This window comes from Sciurus vulgaris, assembly GCF_902686455.1.
Source record: "Sciurus vulgaris genome assembly, chromosome: 2".
Classification (NCBI taxonomy): domain Eukaryota; kingdom Metazoa; phylum Chordata; class Mammalia; order Rodentia; family Sciuridae; genus Sciurus; species Sciurus vulgaris.
In genome coordinates, this window is record NC_136462.1 from 203,198,394 (window position 1) to 203,214,206 (window position 15,813).

Sequence of the window (15,813 nt, forward strand, 5' to 3'; positions counted from 1 at the left end):
CACCACTGCCTCTGGGAAAGGGCCCTGCTCTGCGCGGCAGGAAGGCTGGGCCCAGTGGGAGCTTCCTGGTGACGGGTGCTCAGTGTGGGCAGGGCAGCAATGCCTGGGGGCCGCCCTTGCCCTCCCAACCCTGCCCTGCCCTCAGCTAGACCACCAGCCACGTGGGGGATGCAGACCTCGACTACTAGAGTCACGCCAGGTGAGGGCTCAGCTCTGCCCCAGCCGCTCTGCTCCAGCGCAGCAGGCAGGAGGTCTGCACTAGAGTCTGAGGACACTTTCATCTTGGTCTTTGAGCCTCGTTGCTCCGGAGCCGGGGGCGCCTGGGGGCACCAGCTCTGTTTCTCGGCTCTGCGCGGCTCTTCGGGCACTTACGGGCACCCCGTTTCCAGGGGGAGTTTGCTTTTGAAGGGAAAGTGCTGATGCCGTCAGGGCTGATGCCGAGGGCTGTTGGCCAGTGGTCCTTCCCTGCCTGTTTGCGGAGTGCTTGACCAGGTCATGTCCTGGAAGGGAGGGCTTAGGGCTCTTCCCAGTGAGAATGCTGGCCCTGAGGATGGGCCCTGGAGGGGGTTGACGGCACCAGCTCTGCACCTGTGGCCCAGCCTGCCCGGTTCAGCGTGGAATGATCTAGAAATCTCCACGTCTTACCTGGGTTCCCTGGCCTCCCGCTCAGTGTGCCTTCAAGCCAGAGGGTCACACCTATGGCCCTGGCTCATAGCAGCATCCCTCCTGTGGCCACCAGGCACTTGGTAAGAAGATGACGTCCTTTTATGGAGCCAGCAGCCATCATGTGAATGGCTGCTCAGAAACCTGGCATCTGCTCAGAAATGAGAGGGTCTGGAGGGAGGGCATCCAGCCACGCCGGGCCACCTCCCGCTGCTCACCACAGCCAGGGCCAGCCCCGAGAGGCCGTCTGGGCTCATCCACAGTCCCCTTCCACTGCACAGCCTCCCCAGCGCCCTCAGGGTGCTGACTTGTCTTGGGGATCCTGCCCGGTTTACTGGGAGGTCTGACCATTCTGTCTTCCAACAGTGCCCTGCCATCTGCCCGCCAGGCCCCCCGGGTCCCCCAGGAATGCCAGGGTTCAAGGTGAGTGGCGATTCAGGGTGACTGGGCCAAGCTCACCTCTCCACTGGTAGGGGCGCCCCTCGTGGCTGTGGGGTTTCGGGGACAAAGTGGCCGTGTCACCTGTGCTACCCTCTCCACCCCAGTGACATGCTGAAATCTGGTGTGGCTGGACTAGGCCTGGACTTTGAGGGCCAGAGGAAGCCCAGAGAGGGAAATGGGGCTGGCCAAGGGTCCCCCAGTGGGTTAGTGCCTCTCGGGCCCAGCTTCCCCAGGCCTTTGGTCCTGAAGGCTGTGGTGTTACTGTGGCTAGATCCTGGGCTGACTGGTGGTACCGGCCTCGGTTCAGTGCTGCTTGAGGAGCGTGTCCTAAGGTCTGGGGGCTGTGATTTCTGTTCGCTTTCAGGGGCCCACAGGCTACAAAGGGGAACAGGGAGAAGTCGGCAAGGATGGTGAGAAGGTACAAAGCTGACTGCCCAGGGCCACTGACCCCGGAGGGCCATGACCTGGGCAGGGGGTAGGCCTGGGACTCACCAGGGGAGGATGGCACAGCCTCACAGGCTCGCCCCAGTTGGCACCTGCCATGTCTGTCCCCCAGGTGTGTCTAGCTGGTCAGAACTGGGTGATTTGGGGCAGGGTCCCTAGACAATCCCAGCCCGACCTCACATGAAAGCCCCCTTGTGTTGGGGGTGCCTGGGCACCTTTGGTGCAGTTCCTGCCACTGCCCACAGGGGGCCTCTGTCTGCGCTCACTGCAGTTTGGGGCGAGGCTGAGATGCCCTCTAGTGTGGCGGGAGTGGCCAGATGAGGACTGGGGCCTGATGGCAGAGGCCACCCCCACATGCTTGGGAGGGCGGGTCTGGAAGGGCCAGGGGGCTGTGCCAGAAGAGAGTCCAGACGCCCTGGTCGGGGAAGCCCCGGCAACACGCAACCTCTGAGCTGTGGACGAGTGACCTTACTCAGCCTCTGTGGCTCAGCTGTGAAGTGGGGCTGTGCCCCTCCTGCAGGCTCTGGGGAGGGGCCCTGGGGGACAGCAGAAGGTGCTAGAAGAGCCGGGATGAACCACTGCTTTCTCCATTGCAGGGCGACCCTGGCCCCCCTGGGCCTGCTGGCATTCCAGGCCCTGTGGGGCTCCAGGTGAGACCAGCAGAATGGGAGCCCCATGGGCAGCCACCCTGAGGCTCGGGGACAGTCAGCACCTAGGCTGATTCCAGGGGGTGCCAGCCAAGGTCGAGGGTTTCTAAGGACACTGGGCATGCCGGGCACCCCAGAGCCAGGCCCACAGTGGCCTGGGTGAGATGCATTCCAGCCGTGCAGCTTCAGCTCTCTCCAACAGGGTCCCCGAGGATCGCCAGGACTTCCAGGGCCACTCGGGCCCCCTGGGGACCGGGTACGTTCTGCTGGGTGTGGGTACCAGGCCAGCCAAGGTTGGCCCTGCTGGGTGTGGGCCTGGGCTGTCCCTGCCTCCAGCTTCACATGGCTCTGGGCTCTTCCCTTGGTCCTGGCTGTGCCTGGCCGTGGGTCCCTGAGGGTCCCTGTTCCTGCAGAAGAGCCCCAATGCCCTCTCTTCCCTGCAGGGTCCCACTGGGTTCCGAGGCCCCCCGGGGGTTCCGGGAGCACCTGGAAAAGTGGTACGTGTGTGTCTGGGCTCCCTCAGAGGCCGCCCCATACCCCACTGGGCTGTGGCTGGCTGAGCCCCAGGCTGAGCTGTCCCAGAGGCACATCGTGGTCGGCTGGTGGCACACCTGGGGGGTGGCCCACAGTACCTGGGGGGAGGGTACAGGGCTTGACCTGGGGACACTCGAGGAACTTGTCTGTGGGAGGAGTCCCCCCTCCGTGGGAGATCTGCCCCGGTCATCCAGGAGGTGAAGAGGGTCATCCCTCCAACCCCCCAGGACCCTCAGTAGCATCGGTCTGGCCACCTATGGCCTCATCTGGAGGGCTCCATCAGGCCCTGGAGGGCCTTGATCACACGTCGGCCTCGCTCTCCTGCCTTCTCTGTGACGTGAGCATCTTCCCTCTCCCCCTTCTCATTTTCAGGGTGACAGAGGCGAGAGGGGCCCAGAAGGTTTCCGTGGCCCCAAGGGTGACTTTGTAAGTACAGAGACTGGACAAACCTTATCTCATGCTTAACTGGTTGGCAGCGGGGACCTCCCCATTCCAGGCCCCTCCAGGGTGTAGGCTGAGACAATCAGCTGGACACGCGGGGGCCCTACCCTGCCCGTAGCCCCTCCCAAAGCCCATGTGAAGCTCTCCGCCCACCCCGAGGAGCCAACACCGCTCCTTCAGGTCCTGGCTGCTGGTCATGGTGCTGGGCCCGAGCAGAGTGGTCACCAGTACTAAGGTTCTCAGTCGTGAAATGGGAGCAAGGGAGAAAACCACTCCTGGTCTGGGTATGCAGAGGAGTCGGGGGCCAGGTGACATGTCCTGAAATGCACTGAGGGTGCCTGAACTGGCCCTGCCCACAGCAACCACCACCCCTCCTGTCTTGCCTCCAACTAGAGCCCAGTGGCCAGGAGTGCCAGGAGGTGGCGTGCGGAGCTGCGTCGTCCATGGCACCACAGATAGTTTTCCCCAAACCCTGTCCTCCTGGTGCAGCGGACCACGGCCACTGCCCTCTGCCTGGGCACAGTGCCTCCTGCCTGGACAGCCATGATGAGACCCCCAGGGTCCCAGGGCCTGGAGAGTCATGACCAGAGACCCCCAGGGTCCCAGGGCCTAGGAGAGCCATGACCAGAGACCCCCAGGACCCAAGGGCCTGGAGAGTCATGACCAGAGACCCCCAGGGTCCCAGCGCCTAGGAGAGCCATGACCAGAGACCCCCAGGACCCAAGGGCCTGGAGAGTCATGACCAGAGACCCCCAGGACCCCAGGGCCTGAAGAGCCATGGCCAGAGACCCCCTAGGACTCCAGGGCCTGCAGAGTCATGGCCAGAGACTCCCAGGACGCCCAGGCCTGGAGAGTCATGGCCAGAGACCCCCAGGACCCCCAGGCCTGGAGAGCCATGGAGAGAGACCCCCAGGATCCCAACTGCCACTCTTCCATCCCTCTGTGTCCTTTAGGGCAGACCTGGTCCCAAAGGGATCCCCGGAGTGGCTGGGCCAGGTGGCGAGCCGGTGAGTACCTGTGGCTGCCCAGGGTGCCCGGGCAGGCCTAGAGCCGGCAGGGTGCCCACGTCGCTGCTCCTCTCAGCAGAGCTGCGCCACCTCTGACTGTGTGTCCTCCGAGAAGGACTCTTTCGTGTGCTGGCCTTGCACAGGAGCAGCTGTGGGTCTATGACCCATGGTCAGACAGGGGCCCACCCAGAGAGGCCCGTGGGCAGTCCAGCCCTTGGCTACTGCCTTCTCAACAAGTGAAACAAAGGCTGGATGGCCCCAGTAGCCCCTGCATTTCCCTCTTGCCCCAGACTGCAACTCTGTGGCCACCACAGCCCTGCAGACAAGCAGGGACCGGGACAGGGCTTGTCTGCATGGCAGAGTTCGCAAGAAGGAGGGTGAGGGGTAGGACTGGAGAGCACAGGGTCCTGGGCACTGCCAGCCTGCATTTCTCCCTGGTGTGGCCTCTGAGGGTGGCACCAGCTGCCACATGGCCTCCTCAGTCTTCAGACAGAACCTCCCAGGCTCCAGGGATAGGCCCCATTCTGGGGGGCTAGCTGAGGCTGCCTTGAGGGGAACAGGGCTATAGAAGAAGGGGGGCCTGACAGTGTCCCTTGTCCCCAGGGCATGCCCGGCAAGGACGGCCGGAATGGCGTGCCAGGACTGGACGGCGAGAAGGTGAGTGCTTGGCAGGCAGCCTGCGGGAGGGTGACTGGGGGGAGCAGGGCCTCCTGAGGCCTCAGCATCTGTTTCCCTCTTGTCCCAATTATTGTCCTGGCAGGGGGAGGCTGGTCGCAGTGGTGCCCCAGGAGAGAAGGGTCCCAACGGGCTGCCGGTGAGTGCTAAGCAGTGGGACCATGCTGGGTGGGCTGGCCACTGGGCAACCCTGGGGTAGCCCCGGGTACAGTACCCTTGGGTCTGGCTCAGCCCTGGCACCCAGTGGGACAGGGGCCTGCTGTGCTCATGCCTGTGTGCTCTTGTGCATGAGGACTTGTGCAAATGTACCTCTGCCCGTCCTTGGTGCTGCTCCCGTGGGCCTTGCCTGGGGCCCTTGCAGGGCTATCCAACAGAGGTCAGGCAATCTGTCAGAGCCTATCCTCAGGTCTGCAGGGCCAGAGAGGTTAGCCCTGCCAACTGCCTGTGTGCACAAGGGCTTGGCAGCTTTGACACTGAGCTCTCTCCTGGCAGGGCCTCCCTGGACGCACAGGATCCAAAGGCGAGAAGGGAGAACTGGTACGTGACGGCCTCCTTCGGTGGGGTTGCAGGCAGGGTCCTGTCCTGGGTGGGCTGCAGGCCCTCATGCCCTCCTCCATTCTCCAGGGTAGAGCCGGGGAACTGGGCGAGGCCGGTCCCTCGGGAGAGCCAGGAGTCCCTGTGAGTAGCCACGATCCTCCACGCGCATGTGCACAGGACCCTGCCCCTCCCCAACGTGGGCTCAGGACCCTACCCTGATACCCCTTTCCCTCTGGTCAGGGAGATGTTGGCGTTCCTGGGGAGCGTGGCGAGGCTGGTCACAGGGGCTCAGCGGTGAGTGGGGCACAACCCTGGGGGTGTGTCCCCTGAGCAGGGCAGGGTGGCACTTTGGGCATACTGATGAACCAAGCTCACAAAAGGTGGGAGGTGTCAGAAGACAGGGACCCTCAACTCCTGGCCCCTCACCCACAGGGGCAGTAGCACTTGCCTAAGCTGCCCTGTCCTCGGATCTCCATGCCCCCATACAACTTAGAACCCAGCAATGCAGGTGGAGCTTCCTGCCTCCACAGGACCCTGCAGCCAGCGTGGACATTGGTGACTGGCACCAGTCTGGCTTGACAAATAGCGCCAGAGTGTGCCTGAACTCTGAGACCCCCCACACCTGTCCCCCCACAGGGGGCGCCCTGCTTCTGTCCCAGCAGCTTGGCCTCAGGTGACTTGGGACCAGCCCTATGTCTGCCTAGCCACATGGGGAGACAGAACTGGGCTCCCCCGGCCACAAAGCCTCCTGGGGCCCCTCAGGAACTTCTGAGCCTCAAGGCGTCCACTCACCCTTCTGTCTTCTAGGGGGCCCTTGGCCCGCAAGGCCCTCCTGGAGCCCCTGGTGTCCGAGGCTTCCAGGTGCGTTATGTTGGAATGGGGGTGACCAGCGCCCCAGGCCAGGGCAGTGCACCCTGGTGGGCCAGGCAGGGGAGGGACCCTAGCTGAGCTCCTATGGTGCCGACCGGCTGGAACTTTGTCCACAGGGCCGGAAGGGCAGCATGGGAGACCCCGGCCTTCCAGGTCCCCAGGGTCTCCGTGGTGATGTGGGGGACCGGGTAAGTGGCTGTCCTGGCAGGCAGTGCCCTACCCTTGCACCCCAGCTTGCTACTACTACTGCCCAGTGGACCCAGGCAGCGAGGAGAGCCCCCGGCCACTGGTGGGCTCACCTGGTGAAGAGGGAGTGCCTTCTCTCACTGGCATCCTTCATGGGTGAGCGGGGCCTCCAGCACCAGGTGGAGGTGTGGCGGGGGAGCAGCATCGGACCCGATCACGGGGACAGGTGTGAGCAGAGTCCCAGATTCCATGCCCCACGCCTCCCGAGGGTGTCGGCTGAGGCTTGACCTGGTCAAGGGTCCATTGCTATAAAAGGAGTCTGAACAGCAGCACTTCAGATGGCCGCAGCTTCCCAGGACCTTCCCAGTCTTGAAACGCCAGCCTTGGCAGCCCTCTGGGAGCGGGGCACAGGGGCGAGGCCTGCTCAGGGCCCAGCTGGTGGGGGGCGAGTCCTCGAGTCCCAGGGCAGAGGCGTGGGTCTGGTCTGGGCTCCAGGCCGTTCCACCAGGTCCCTAGGGTCCTGTGTCCATGTCAGACTGTCCCCTGAGCAGAGACAGCGCTCCTCAGAGTGTGCATACCGCCCTGGTTGCAGAAGCAGGGGAGCCGTCCCCCAGACACAGTGAGGACAGCCTCTGGGCAGGACACTGCAGAGCCAGGGGATGTGCCAACAACACTGGGGCCTGGGAGAGGGTAGCAGGGCTAGGCCTGTCCCAGGTGGGCGTGGGCGGGTCCTGGCTCCCCTGCCCCGCCTCTCGCTTCCTGCCCCCCTCAGGTTCTCAGTGAGGCTGCCATTTTGCAAATGGACTTTTTTTTTTTTTTTTTTTTTTTTTTTGTGGTGCTGGGGATCGAACTCAGGGCCTTGTGCTTTCGAGGCAAGCACTCTACCAGCTGAGCCATCTCCCCAGCCCCCAAATGGATGTTTTTTAAGAGGAGTTCCTAGCAATTCCCAGACATGTCCCTAATTTTCCAACCTATCAGGAAGACAATTAGGATCTCAGCAAACCCGCCAGGATGACCCTGTCCTGGGGTTGCATGGACAGTAATACCTGCACAATTCATGGTCACCACCAGCACCAATTTAAAGGACTCTCTCCACAGGGCCAGAGGACAAGGGGCTCTGGGGTTCTGGCACTTGAGGGACCGTGGCCCAGGGCAGAGCCGAGTGCACAAGAGGGTCTGTGGGTCGTGAGGAGGCGTTTGCTGCCTCCACATGTGGGCCCTGGAGGAACTCCTGGGACTCCTCTAACACAGAGCCTTCTCTCTGACAGGGCCCAAGAGGTGCCATGGGCTCCAAGGGAGACCAGGTGAGCCAGCGCCGGTGGTCAGGTCAGATCTGGGTCCTGACCAGTGCTCCAGCTCCTGCAGGCTCTGTGCTGTCTGGCTCTGGGTCTTTTAGAATTCTGGGTGGCTCCCTGTGTCTCATTTCCCCTCATCTCTTCACTCCTTCTTAGCAAGTAGCCCAGCTCTGGGCACCAGCCACAAAGTGGAGCAGGCCGCCTTCCTGGGTACACACAGCTGGTCAGACACACTGTGTGGCCCTGGTGCAGCAGCAGAAGCCTCTGGCAGAGGAAACCAGCCTTGTGAGAGAGGGCGTGGGCTCTCTCCCCATGGCCAGAAGACGTTAAAAGGCATCTGCTTCTCCCTGGAAGAGCTTGGGAAGGGTGGGCCGTGGCTGCTCCTCAGAGCCTGTTTCTGAAATCTGACCCCAGATGGTGGCCCCAGGCCTTTCTGCCTAACACCCCACAGGGTTCTGCCTGGCACAGAAAGCCTTGGGATGCAAATTCCCTCCTTCCACTGTGTGTCCCTGCCCAGCCTGTGGGGCTAAGGCAGGGTCCTTGCACTGCCTTGGGAAACGGTCCACAGTGGGTGCCTGGCCTGTCTCAGGGATGAATGTGAACACCAAGGTCTGAGAGCTGGTAGCTTAAGGTGGGAAGGAGCCACTCTTAACGCTGGGGCTTATCCCTGCAGGGCATTGCAGGTTCCGATGGCCTTCCTGGGGACAGAGGCGAGCTGGTAAGTGAGCCAACTAGTCGGTTTGGGAGGCGTGCTCTCCCATGGACAAAGTCAGTTTCTGCAGATCCTGGCAGAACTAGCAGCTTCTTGGGCAGCATGGGGACAAATGCAGGGTCCCCTGGGCACCAAGGCCTGGCCACTGGCCATCCCTGGAGCAAGAGAGCGGGGCCTGGCTGGAAAACAGGTGCAGATCTGGCGCTCCCTGCTATGCACGTGAAAGCGCCTCCTCTCCATGCCTCTCTGGCCCCTGGAGGGAATCAGCCTCAGCTGGGGTCTCACTGACACTAACAGCTTCCCAGAGCAGAGACTCAGGCCAAGTATAGGGTAAACCCTTGGTGTGTCGGTTCAGGCGTGGGGTCTCCTTCTGGTGATGGAGATGGAATGATGATGAGGTCCTTCCTGGCTTTCTGGTGGCTAGGTTTTGGGCCGTAATTGAGTCTTCTTGCCCTGGTGTCCAGGGAGGAAGAAACAGCCTGCTCCGGGGACCCTGGCCTCTGGTCACACCTGCTAGCCCAGCATGAACCTCTTACACCTCTAGCCGAGGTGGTATTTTTGTAGTTGCTTTACTTATTTCACAAATTGTTAGACAACCTTGATAAGCAGGAGCCCAGAAATCCAAGAAACAGCCCCACCCAGCAGCCCTTAAACTGATGTGGTGGTGGGCAGTGACCAAAAGGGAGAGCCTCCAGCTGGAAGCTCACGAGGGGCTTCAGCCCCGCCATCAGAGCACAGAAGGCTCTCCCTCAGCCCTGCCTGCCTTTGGCTGTGGGCATTCAGCTCCGGGCGCGAGCGGCATGGGTGACCAGGCCCAGTCCTCCTGCTCTCTGGTTAGGACCATGTCCTGTGTACATTCCTGGGTCCCAGCTGAAGAAGGGCCCGGGGTTTTAGGACAGAGTCATGTGGCTCAGTATTAGTTATGATTTTGTAGTGACAAGAATGAAAACAAAGTAAACAGCACAAGAGGGTTTAGTCAGCTTTTTTGCTGCTATGACTAAAAGATCTGAACCAGAACAATTTTAGGGAAGAAAAGTTTATTTGAGGGCTTGTGGTTTCAGAGGTCTTGTTCCATAGAAGGCCGGCTCTGTTCCTCGGGCTGCGGAATGAGGCAGATACAAATATACACCCCAAAGCCCACCTCCTCCAGTCACACCCCACCTGCCTCCGGCTACCACTCAGTTACCCATCAGGCGGTTGATTCCCTGTGGGGTTAAGACTCGCACACCCCAATCATTTCTCTTCTAAACCTTCTTGCACCATCTCACACCTGAGCTTTTGGGGGACCCGCACATCCAAACCACAGGAGAATACCACACAGCTACAAAAAAGCATCAATTGTGAATACACTCTCAACAATACCAGAAATGTTCATACAAAATAAAAAGGGAGCTGGGTGTAGTGGTCACACCTATGATCTCAGCAGCTCGGAGGCTGAGCAGGAAGATCACACATTCTAGGCCAGCCTCAACAACTTAGTGAGACCCTGTCTCAAATGAAAAGTAAGAAGGCCCAGGGATGTACCTCCGTGGTAAGGTTTCCCTATTCAATCCCCAGTACCAAAAAAATTAAGTTAAAAGGGAAGAAACCTGTCAGTGATATGTTGATGTGGGTTGTAGATGATTTTTTATTTTTTTCTCAACTAATACTGTGCTAGATGGGTTCCCTGGGAGCCACTTCCCACCCAACTAACGACGGTCTCTCTGCAGGGTCCCAGTGGCCCCGTTGGACCAAAAGGAGAGGTGAGTGCCCACAGGCATGCCCGTGGCAGACCCAGGAGCCCGCGAGGCCATTCACCACCGGGCCCTGTAGGGCTGCCCAGATGCAATCATGAAAAGGCTCTTCGCTCTGCTCCGGGAAAGAGCTGCTGGGGCAGCAGCTCCTGGCTGGGGCCAGGTGTGGTCCAGCCCTCTGTGTCCTGCTTCTCTACAGGCTGGTGATCGAGGGGAGCCGGGCCCCAAAGGCATCCAGGGACCCAATGGCACGAGTGGAGTCCAGGGTGTCCCTGGGCCCCCAGGGCCCCTAGGCCTCCAGGGCGTGCAGGGCGTCCCTGGCATCACTGGGAAACCTGGTGTTCCGGTGCGTGGCTCTTCCTTTCTCAGTTGGTGCTGCGGGTAGTGGACTCACTGGACTTAGATGGTGCTTTTTCTAAACGTCAGAGTGGGGTCCTGGGCATGCCAGCATGCCACCCCTCAGCTGATGACCTGGGGTGACTTTCAGGGGAAAGAAGCCAGTGAGCAACGCATCAGAGAGCTGTGTGGGGGAATGATAAGCGGTACGTCCTCTGTTGTCCCCTTCCCTGCCCCCAGGCCCCAGAACCTGGGCCGCTCAGCCTGCCACTCCGTGGTCACCCCCTGCCACCCCACTTCTGGGCTCTTGGGGTCCACACCTGTGCTCCTGCTCTGTACTGGACGAGGCTCAACCTGGTGCATACAAGGTGCCCATGCAGTGGACAAACTCTGTGCCCTCTGATTGGAGGGCCACTTCCCCAGATGCTCCCTCGTGGGTGTTCTTGGCTTCTCTGAATTCTTAGGATGGAAGGCACTCCCAGGAAGGGGTCTCCCCTGTAGCCCTGTGAGGTTCCCCAAAGCTGTTAAACCACTTAGTCAACACACTACATAAAAGTGTTTGATCTCTGAAGCCGATGCTTGCCCCCTGTCTCCCAAAAGAGCAAATTGCACAGTTAGCTGCACACCTGAGGAAGCCCTTAGCACCAGGCTCCATCGGGCGCCCCGGTCCAGCTGGCCCCCCGGGGCCCCCAGGCCCCCCAGGCTCCATCGGCCACCCTGGTGCTCGAGGACCCCCTGGATATCGTGGTCCCACCGGGGAGCTGGGAGACCCTGGACCCAGAGGTGAGTAGTCGACTCGCTGTCCCCCCTGCATGAGAACACCCACGTCCCACAGCGTGAGAGGTGCCCGCTATGCTGAGGCGCCCCCTGGAGCACAGGGGGCCCGAGGGCAGCCAGGGCCAGGCCTGCCTGAGCTGAGCCCACCTCACACAGCCCAGGCTGTGGCTGCAGGGCGTATCTAGAAGTACGGTGAGGACACTGTCCACGCCCGTCCTTGCCATGGGTCCTCCAGGGTGGCTCCTGGAAGGCTGGACGGCCTTGCTCTCAGGGCCAGCACGGTTCATTCCTCACCGATCCTGCAGGACTAGAACATTTCTCCTCACCATATTTCTCTCAAATGCCATCCGAACAACATCTGGGGGTGGGCTACACAGCAGTGTGAGGAGTACACCTGGAGCTCACGCCTTAACGTAGGCTGCAACACACGGAGGCGTCGTTAGCCAAGGGCGAGAAAGACACTCAGAATACTTCCATTTCAAGAGTGATGAATCGGGCTGGGGCGTGGCTCTGTGGGAGAGCGCTCGCCTAGCACGCGTGAGGCCCTGGGTTCCGTCCTCAGCACCACATAAAAATAAAGGTATTGTGTCCACCTACAACTAGGGAAAAAAAAAAAAAGAGAGAGAGAATGATGAATCAGAAAGCCCTAATTCGGGCAGGAGTTGCGGTGGCATGTTAGCTGCCTTCTGCCCATGCTGGGTCCTGTGGGCAGCGGAGGCCTGGTCCAGCAGCAGCTGGGCACCCCGAGGTGAACCAGGCACCAAGAGCATCAGCCCTTTCCAGTTCAGAATGCTCATCAGAAGCAGCTAGCCTCATGGCGCAGACAGGGTCTGGAGCTCAGATTTCAGCTGATTTCAAGCATCTGACCAGTAGCCAGTGCTTCTCAGAAATAGCTTAGGACGTTCCAAAGGGAGACAGTTTTTTGAGGTCCTTCCTTATGACTGAGATTCAACGCAAATTCTTTGGCAAATGGAATGATTCCTACAGTTAGCAGTGATGTTTTACTTCTTAAAATCCCTAAAGACTGAAGGAGCTCAACACTAGAGAGCAGATGCATCAGATTCATCTTGTCCTACTACTGCTGGCCCAAACTAACTATCAAATAGCTCCTTGTTTCCTGTCCACCTTATGTCACGACTCTTAGGTCTTCTGTGCTGTATAGTGCCATACAACAGACTGTAGGCTTTAAAAACAGATCAAATAAGATTTTCTCCAAGCAGAGACCTAAAGTTCTTCTAGATTTTTGAAAATAAAATTCAAGCACGACATTAATCACAGCGTCTCTGAGAAAAGCAGTTTGACAATGTTAGTTAAAGGCCATTTGCAGAGACACATGTGTCACAGGAAGTCCTTGGGACTAGGCCCGGCCCTGTTTTCTGTCTGAAGGAGGGCATACCTGCAGAGTGTGGTTCTGCACCATGCTCTGGACATCCATGTCTCCACTGGCAGAGCAGACCTGGGGATGCCAGAGGTCACTGCAAGTTAGAATATGCGCTCAGGATTGGGCCTCCCTGGGGCCACAGGCACAAGCCACTGCTGCGTCTCCATCTCCCCTCCCAGCAAGCACAGAGGGAGGGAGCGCCCCACCAGGACACAGCAGGGCAGCCAGCTTCACAGGACATGCAGGCCATTGGAGCCACTGCCCTGCAGGGAGGCCAACCCTCAACCCCAGGGCCACAATGCCATCCCTACCAGATGAGCAGGGACAGCCTGGGGACCCGCTGCCAATCCTGCCTGTGCTTCTTATCTACTCCAGGAGGCACACAAGTCACAGTTGAACAAAGGCAGGGCTGACGCCATGGGCACCAGGGACGCCTCTGCCTCACGGCTGAGTACCAACCTGGTTCAGTCTGCAGGGCAGACTCCTGGGAGAACTGTGCCTCCAACCTCCCAGCTCCAGAACCCACAGGCCAGAGTTGACAGCTATCAAGATGGAGGTTTTAACACACCCCCTGCCACTCATCCACACAGACAGAGCACGGAGGCAGACGACTTGAGGGAGGCAACTAGGGACACCTTAGTTACTCTTGGGTGACGCATGGTTCAGAGTCGTACAGAAAGCTTGAATGCCAAATGGACACGCGATTCTAACAGAACCAGCCCGCCATCCAGAGGCTGCAAAGGTGGGCGAGGCCGGTGCCAGCCGTGGGCCAGGAGGGCGCCTCCCAGACTCCCTGAGGCCAATCGTGGGCATCTGCACTTCCCTGAGGGGTCCTGCTGCGGCAGGGACCGTGCCACAGGTGGCACCCTGTTTGTGATAAGGTGGGATCCAGCACGGCCACCGTGCCGGCTGTGGCAGCTGTTCTAACCGTGCGCCCGTGTCCTCCCTCATCGCAGGAAGCCAGGGTGACAGAGGAGACAAGGGTGCAGCAGGTGCAGGGCTGGACGGGCCTTCCGGAGACCAGGGGCTCCAAGGTAGGAGGCCACTGTCATCCACAGGGTTTATGTGGGGGATGCTGGGGTCATGAACATGGCTCACTTTCTTAAAAGGAAATGCTTTGTTGTAATTTGGCTAAGCTTTTTTTTTTTTTCTTTTTCTTTTTTTCTTAATTTGGCACCTGGGATTGAACCTAGGGGTGCCTAACCACTGAACCAAACCCCCAGCCCTTTTCATATTTTATTTAGAAGCAGGGTCTCACTAAGTTGCATAGGCCTCACTAACTTCCTGAGGCTGGCTTTGAACTTACAATCCTCCAGCCTCAGCCTCCCTAGCCACAGGAATTACAGGCGTAGCCACCATGCCTGGCTTGGCAAAGCATTCTTAGAGGCAAGATTAGGAACTCTCTTAGTAACCACGTTAGCATCAGCTGGGAGCCTGTGATACCCCAACATGGGAGGGAGGCAGGGAATGGCCAGTCTGAGGGTAGCCTCGGCAACTTAGCAAGAACCTGGCTCAAAATAAAAAAGTAAAAGGGCTGGAGATGTAGCTCAGTAGTAAAGTGCCCCTGGATTCAATCCCCAGTACTGGGGGGAAATAACACTTCACTCTGCAGAAGTTCAGTCAATCAACATATCTTCCTAGATCTATTTCAGCTAAGTAGGTTTGATTAAATCCTGCCTAAAGTTATTTAGTATCTATTTTGGTCAAACTCTAACAATTTTCTCAAAACTGACCCACATGTACATTGAATGTATCCATTTTAATGTTCAAAGTGGATGCTCTGATGAGGGAGGTGGTGTTGCTGTCCCCAGCCAGGGCCAGGCCCCACGTCGTGGCCTCCAGGCGTGGGCAAGACGACCTTGCAGGGTCACTGGAGCAGGACCCCAGGCTTCTGCGTGCCCCAGTGGGGCAGAGCAGCCTGGCTCCACACCCCTCCTTGCATCTGTGTGGCCTTAGGTGTCACCGAGTGGCCATTCCTGGTGGACACCACGTGCAGGCGCAGGTCCCGGGTGAACAGCTGCCAGGCACCCTGGGAGGCGGTTGCTGCCCTGAGCTCCGCAGCCCTGTTCCTACCACGCCTGCTTCCTCCCGCATGTCCCAAACCCACTCTTCACATGCCCCTGGAGTGGCTACACCTTCAGGACCACCCAGACTCCACTGCCTGACCCGCCTGTGCCCCACCTCCCCCTGCACCTGCCCCTCCCGCCCACCTCTTCCCTGGCCAGCCTCTTGACCCAGCTGTCCTCCCCTTGGGCTGTTCCCCAGTTGGGAAATTAGCCAGTGCAGAGAGGCGGGTTAGCATGGCCAGGAAGGTTAACCGCTGCTGCTTTTCAGGCCCCTCTAGCCTCTAATCCCAGCCTCCTTTTCTGCAGGGCCACAGGGCGTCCCTGGCATCAGCAAAGATGGCCGAGATGGTGCTCATGGCGAGTCTGGGCTTCCCGGTGATCCTGGCCTTCCTGGTGCAGTTGGGGCTCAGGGGACTCCAGGGATCTGTGACACCTCAGCCTGTCAAGGAGCTATGCTCGGAGGAGGTGGGGAAAAGTCAGGTGCTCGGAGCTCGTGAAGAAGAACTCGAGGAAATGAGAGGCAGCGGTGGCAATTTGAGCAAGAGGCTCTGACGGGCAGTGACATAGCTGTCAGGAGCGACCAGCACCACCGGCTGGTCAGCCAGGAGGCCTCCGAGGCCTGCCCACTGCTCCCTCGATGGCGGCTGCCGGCGCATGGCCACGGCCTGTCTCTGCAGTATTTACAGCGGCCGTCCATCTGCAATAGCATACCTCAGACACAGGCCCTCTGGAAGGAAGCGAAGCCCACATCGGGAGGGGTGCAGGTTCCACCTGCAGAGCCTGTCCAATCCCACGAGCTAGAAGACACTCAGCGACCTGTTTACATGGCATCAGTGTAAAGACCCTGAATCCAATAAAATGATGTATTGTCTTCAGATTAATGACGGCTACACTATAACAAAAACCAGGTCATTCAATGTACTGTGTCCTCTATACAAGTCCACACGCTTTACCCGCTTCCTGTGTACAAATGTGTGTCTCCAACTGACAGTATTTATTGAAGGTGACTGTGCACTGTGCCAAGGTCTGTAGAACCATCTGTCATAATAAAGCCACGCACTGGGAAAC

General features: G+C 59.4%; 1 protein-coding gene across 3 annotated transcripts in view; it reads left to right on the forward strand.

The window, feature by feature from the left end:
• The window catches only part of COL9A3 (collagen type IX alpha 3 chain), a 33,649-nt gene that overhangs the window by 5,604 nt on the left and 12,232 nt on the right, over positions 1–15,813 (forward strand). Inside the window, exons 11-32 of one of the 3 annotated variants that reach the window (XR_013761915.1) lie at positions 1,030–1,086; positions 1,469–1,522; positions 2,145–2,198; positions 2,398–2,451; positions 2,639–2,692; positions 3,102–3,155; positions 4,124–4,177; positions 4,781–4,834; positions 4,938–4,991; positions 5,345–5,389; positions 5,477–5,530; positions 5,630–5,683; positions 6,197–6,250; positions 6,376–6,447; positions 7,714–7,749; positions 8,414–8,458; positions 10,162–10,194; positions 10,385–10,531; positions 10,673–10,727; positions 11,094–11,304; positions 13,636–13,713; positions 15,052–15,191. Coding sequence is in view for 2 of the 3 variants with exons in the window: in XM_079127572.1 (XP_078983698.1) it covers positions 1,030–1,086; positions 1,469–1,522; positions 2,145–2,198; positions 2,398–2,451; positions 2,639–2,692; positions 3,102–3,155; positions 4,124–4,177; positions 4,781–4,834; positions 4,938–4,991; positions 5,345–5,389; positions 5,477–5,530; positions 5,630–5,683; positions 6,197–6,250; positions 6,376–6,447; positions 7,714–7,749; positions 8,414–8,458; positions 10,162–10,194; positions 10,385–10,531; positions 10,673–10,727; positions 11,122–11,304; positions 13,636–13,713; positions 15,052–15,242 (1,536 nt within the window). In the remaining variant the exon portion in view is untranslated. Of the gene's footprint in view, positions 1–1,029; positions 1,087–1,468; positions 1,523–2,144; positions 2,199–2,397; positions 2,452–2,638; positions 2,693–3,101; positions 3,156–4,123; positions 4,178–4,780; positions 4,835–4,937; positions 4,992–5,344; positions 5,390–5,476; positions 5,531–5,629; positions 5,684–6,196; positions 6,251–6,375; positions 6,448–7,713; positions 7,750–8,413; positions 8,459–10,161; positions 10,195–10,384; positions 10,532–10,672; positions 10,728–11,093; positions 11,305–13,635; positions 13,714–15,051; position 15,813 lie in introns of those variants that run through there. The other 2 variants (XM_079127572.1, XM_079127573.1) reach the window with 2 other exon arrangements.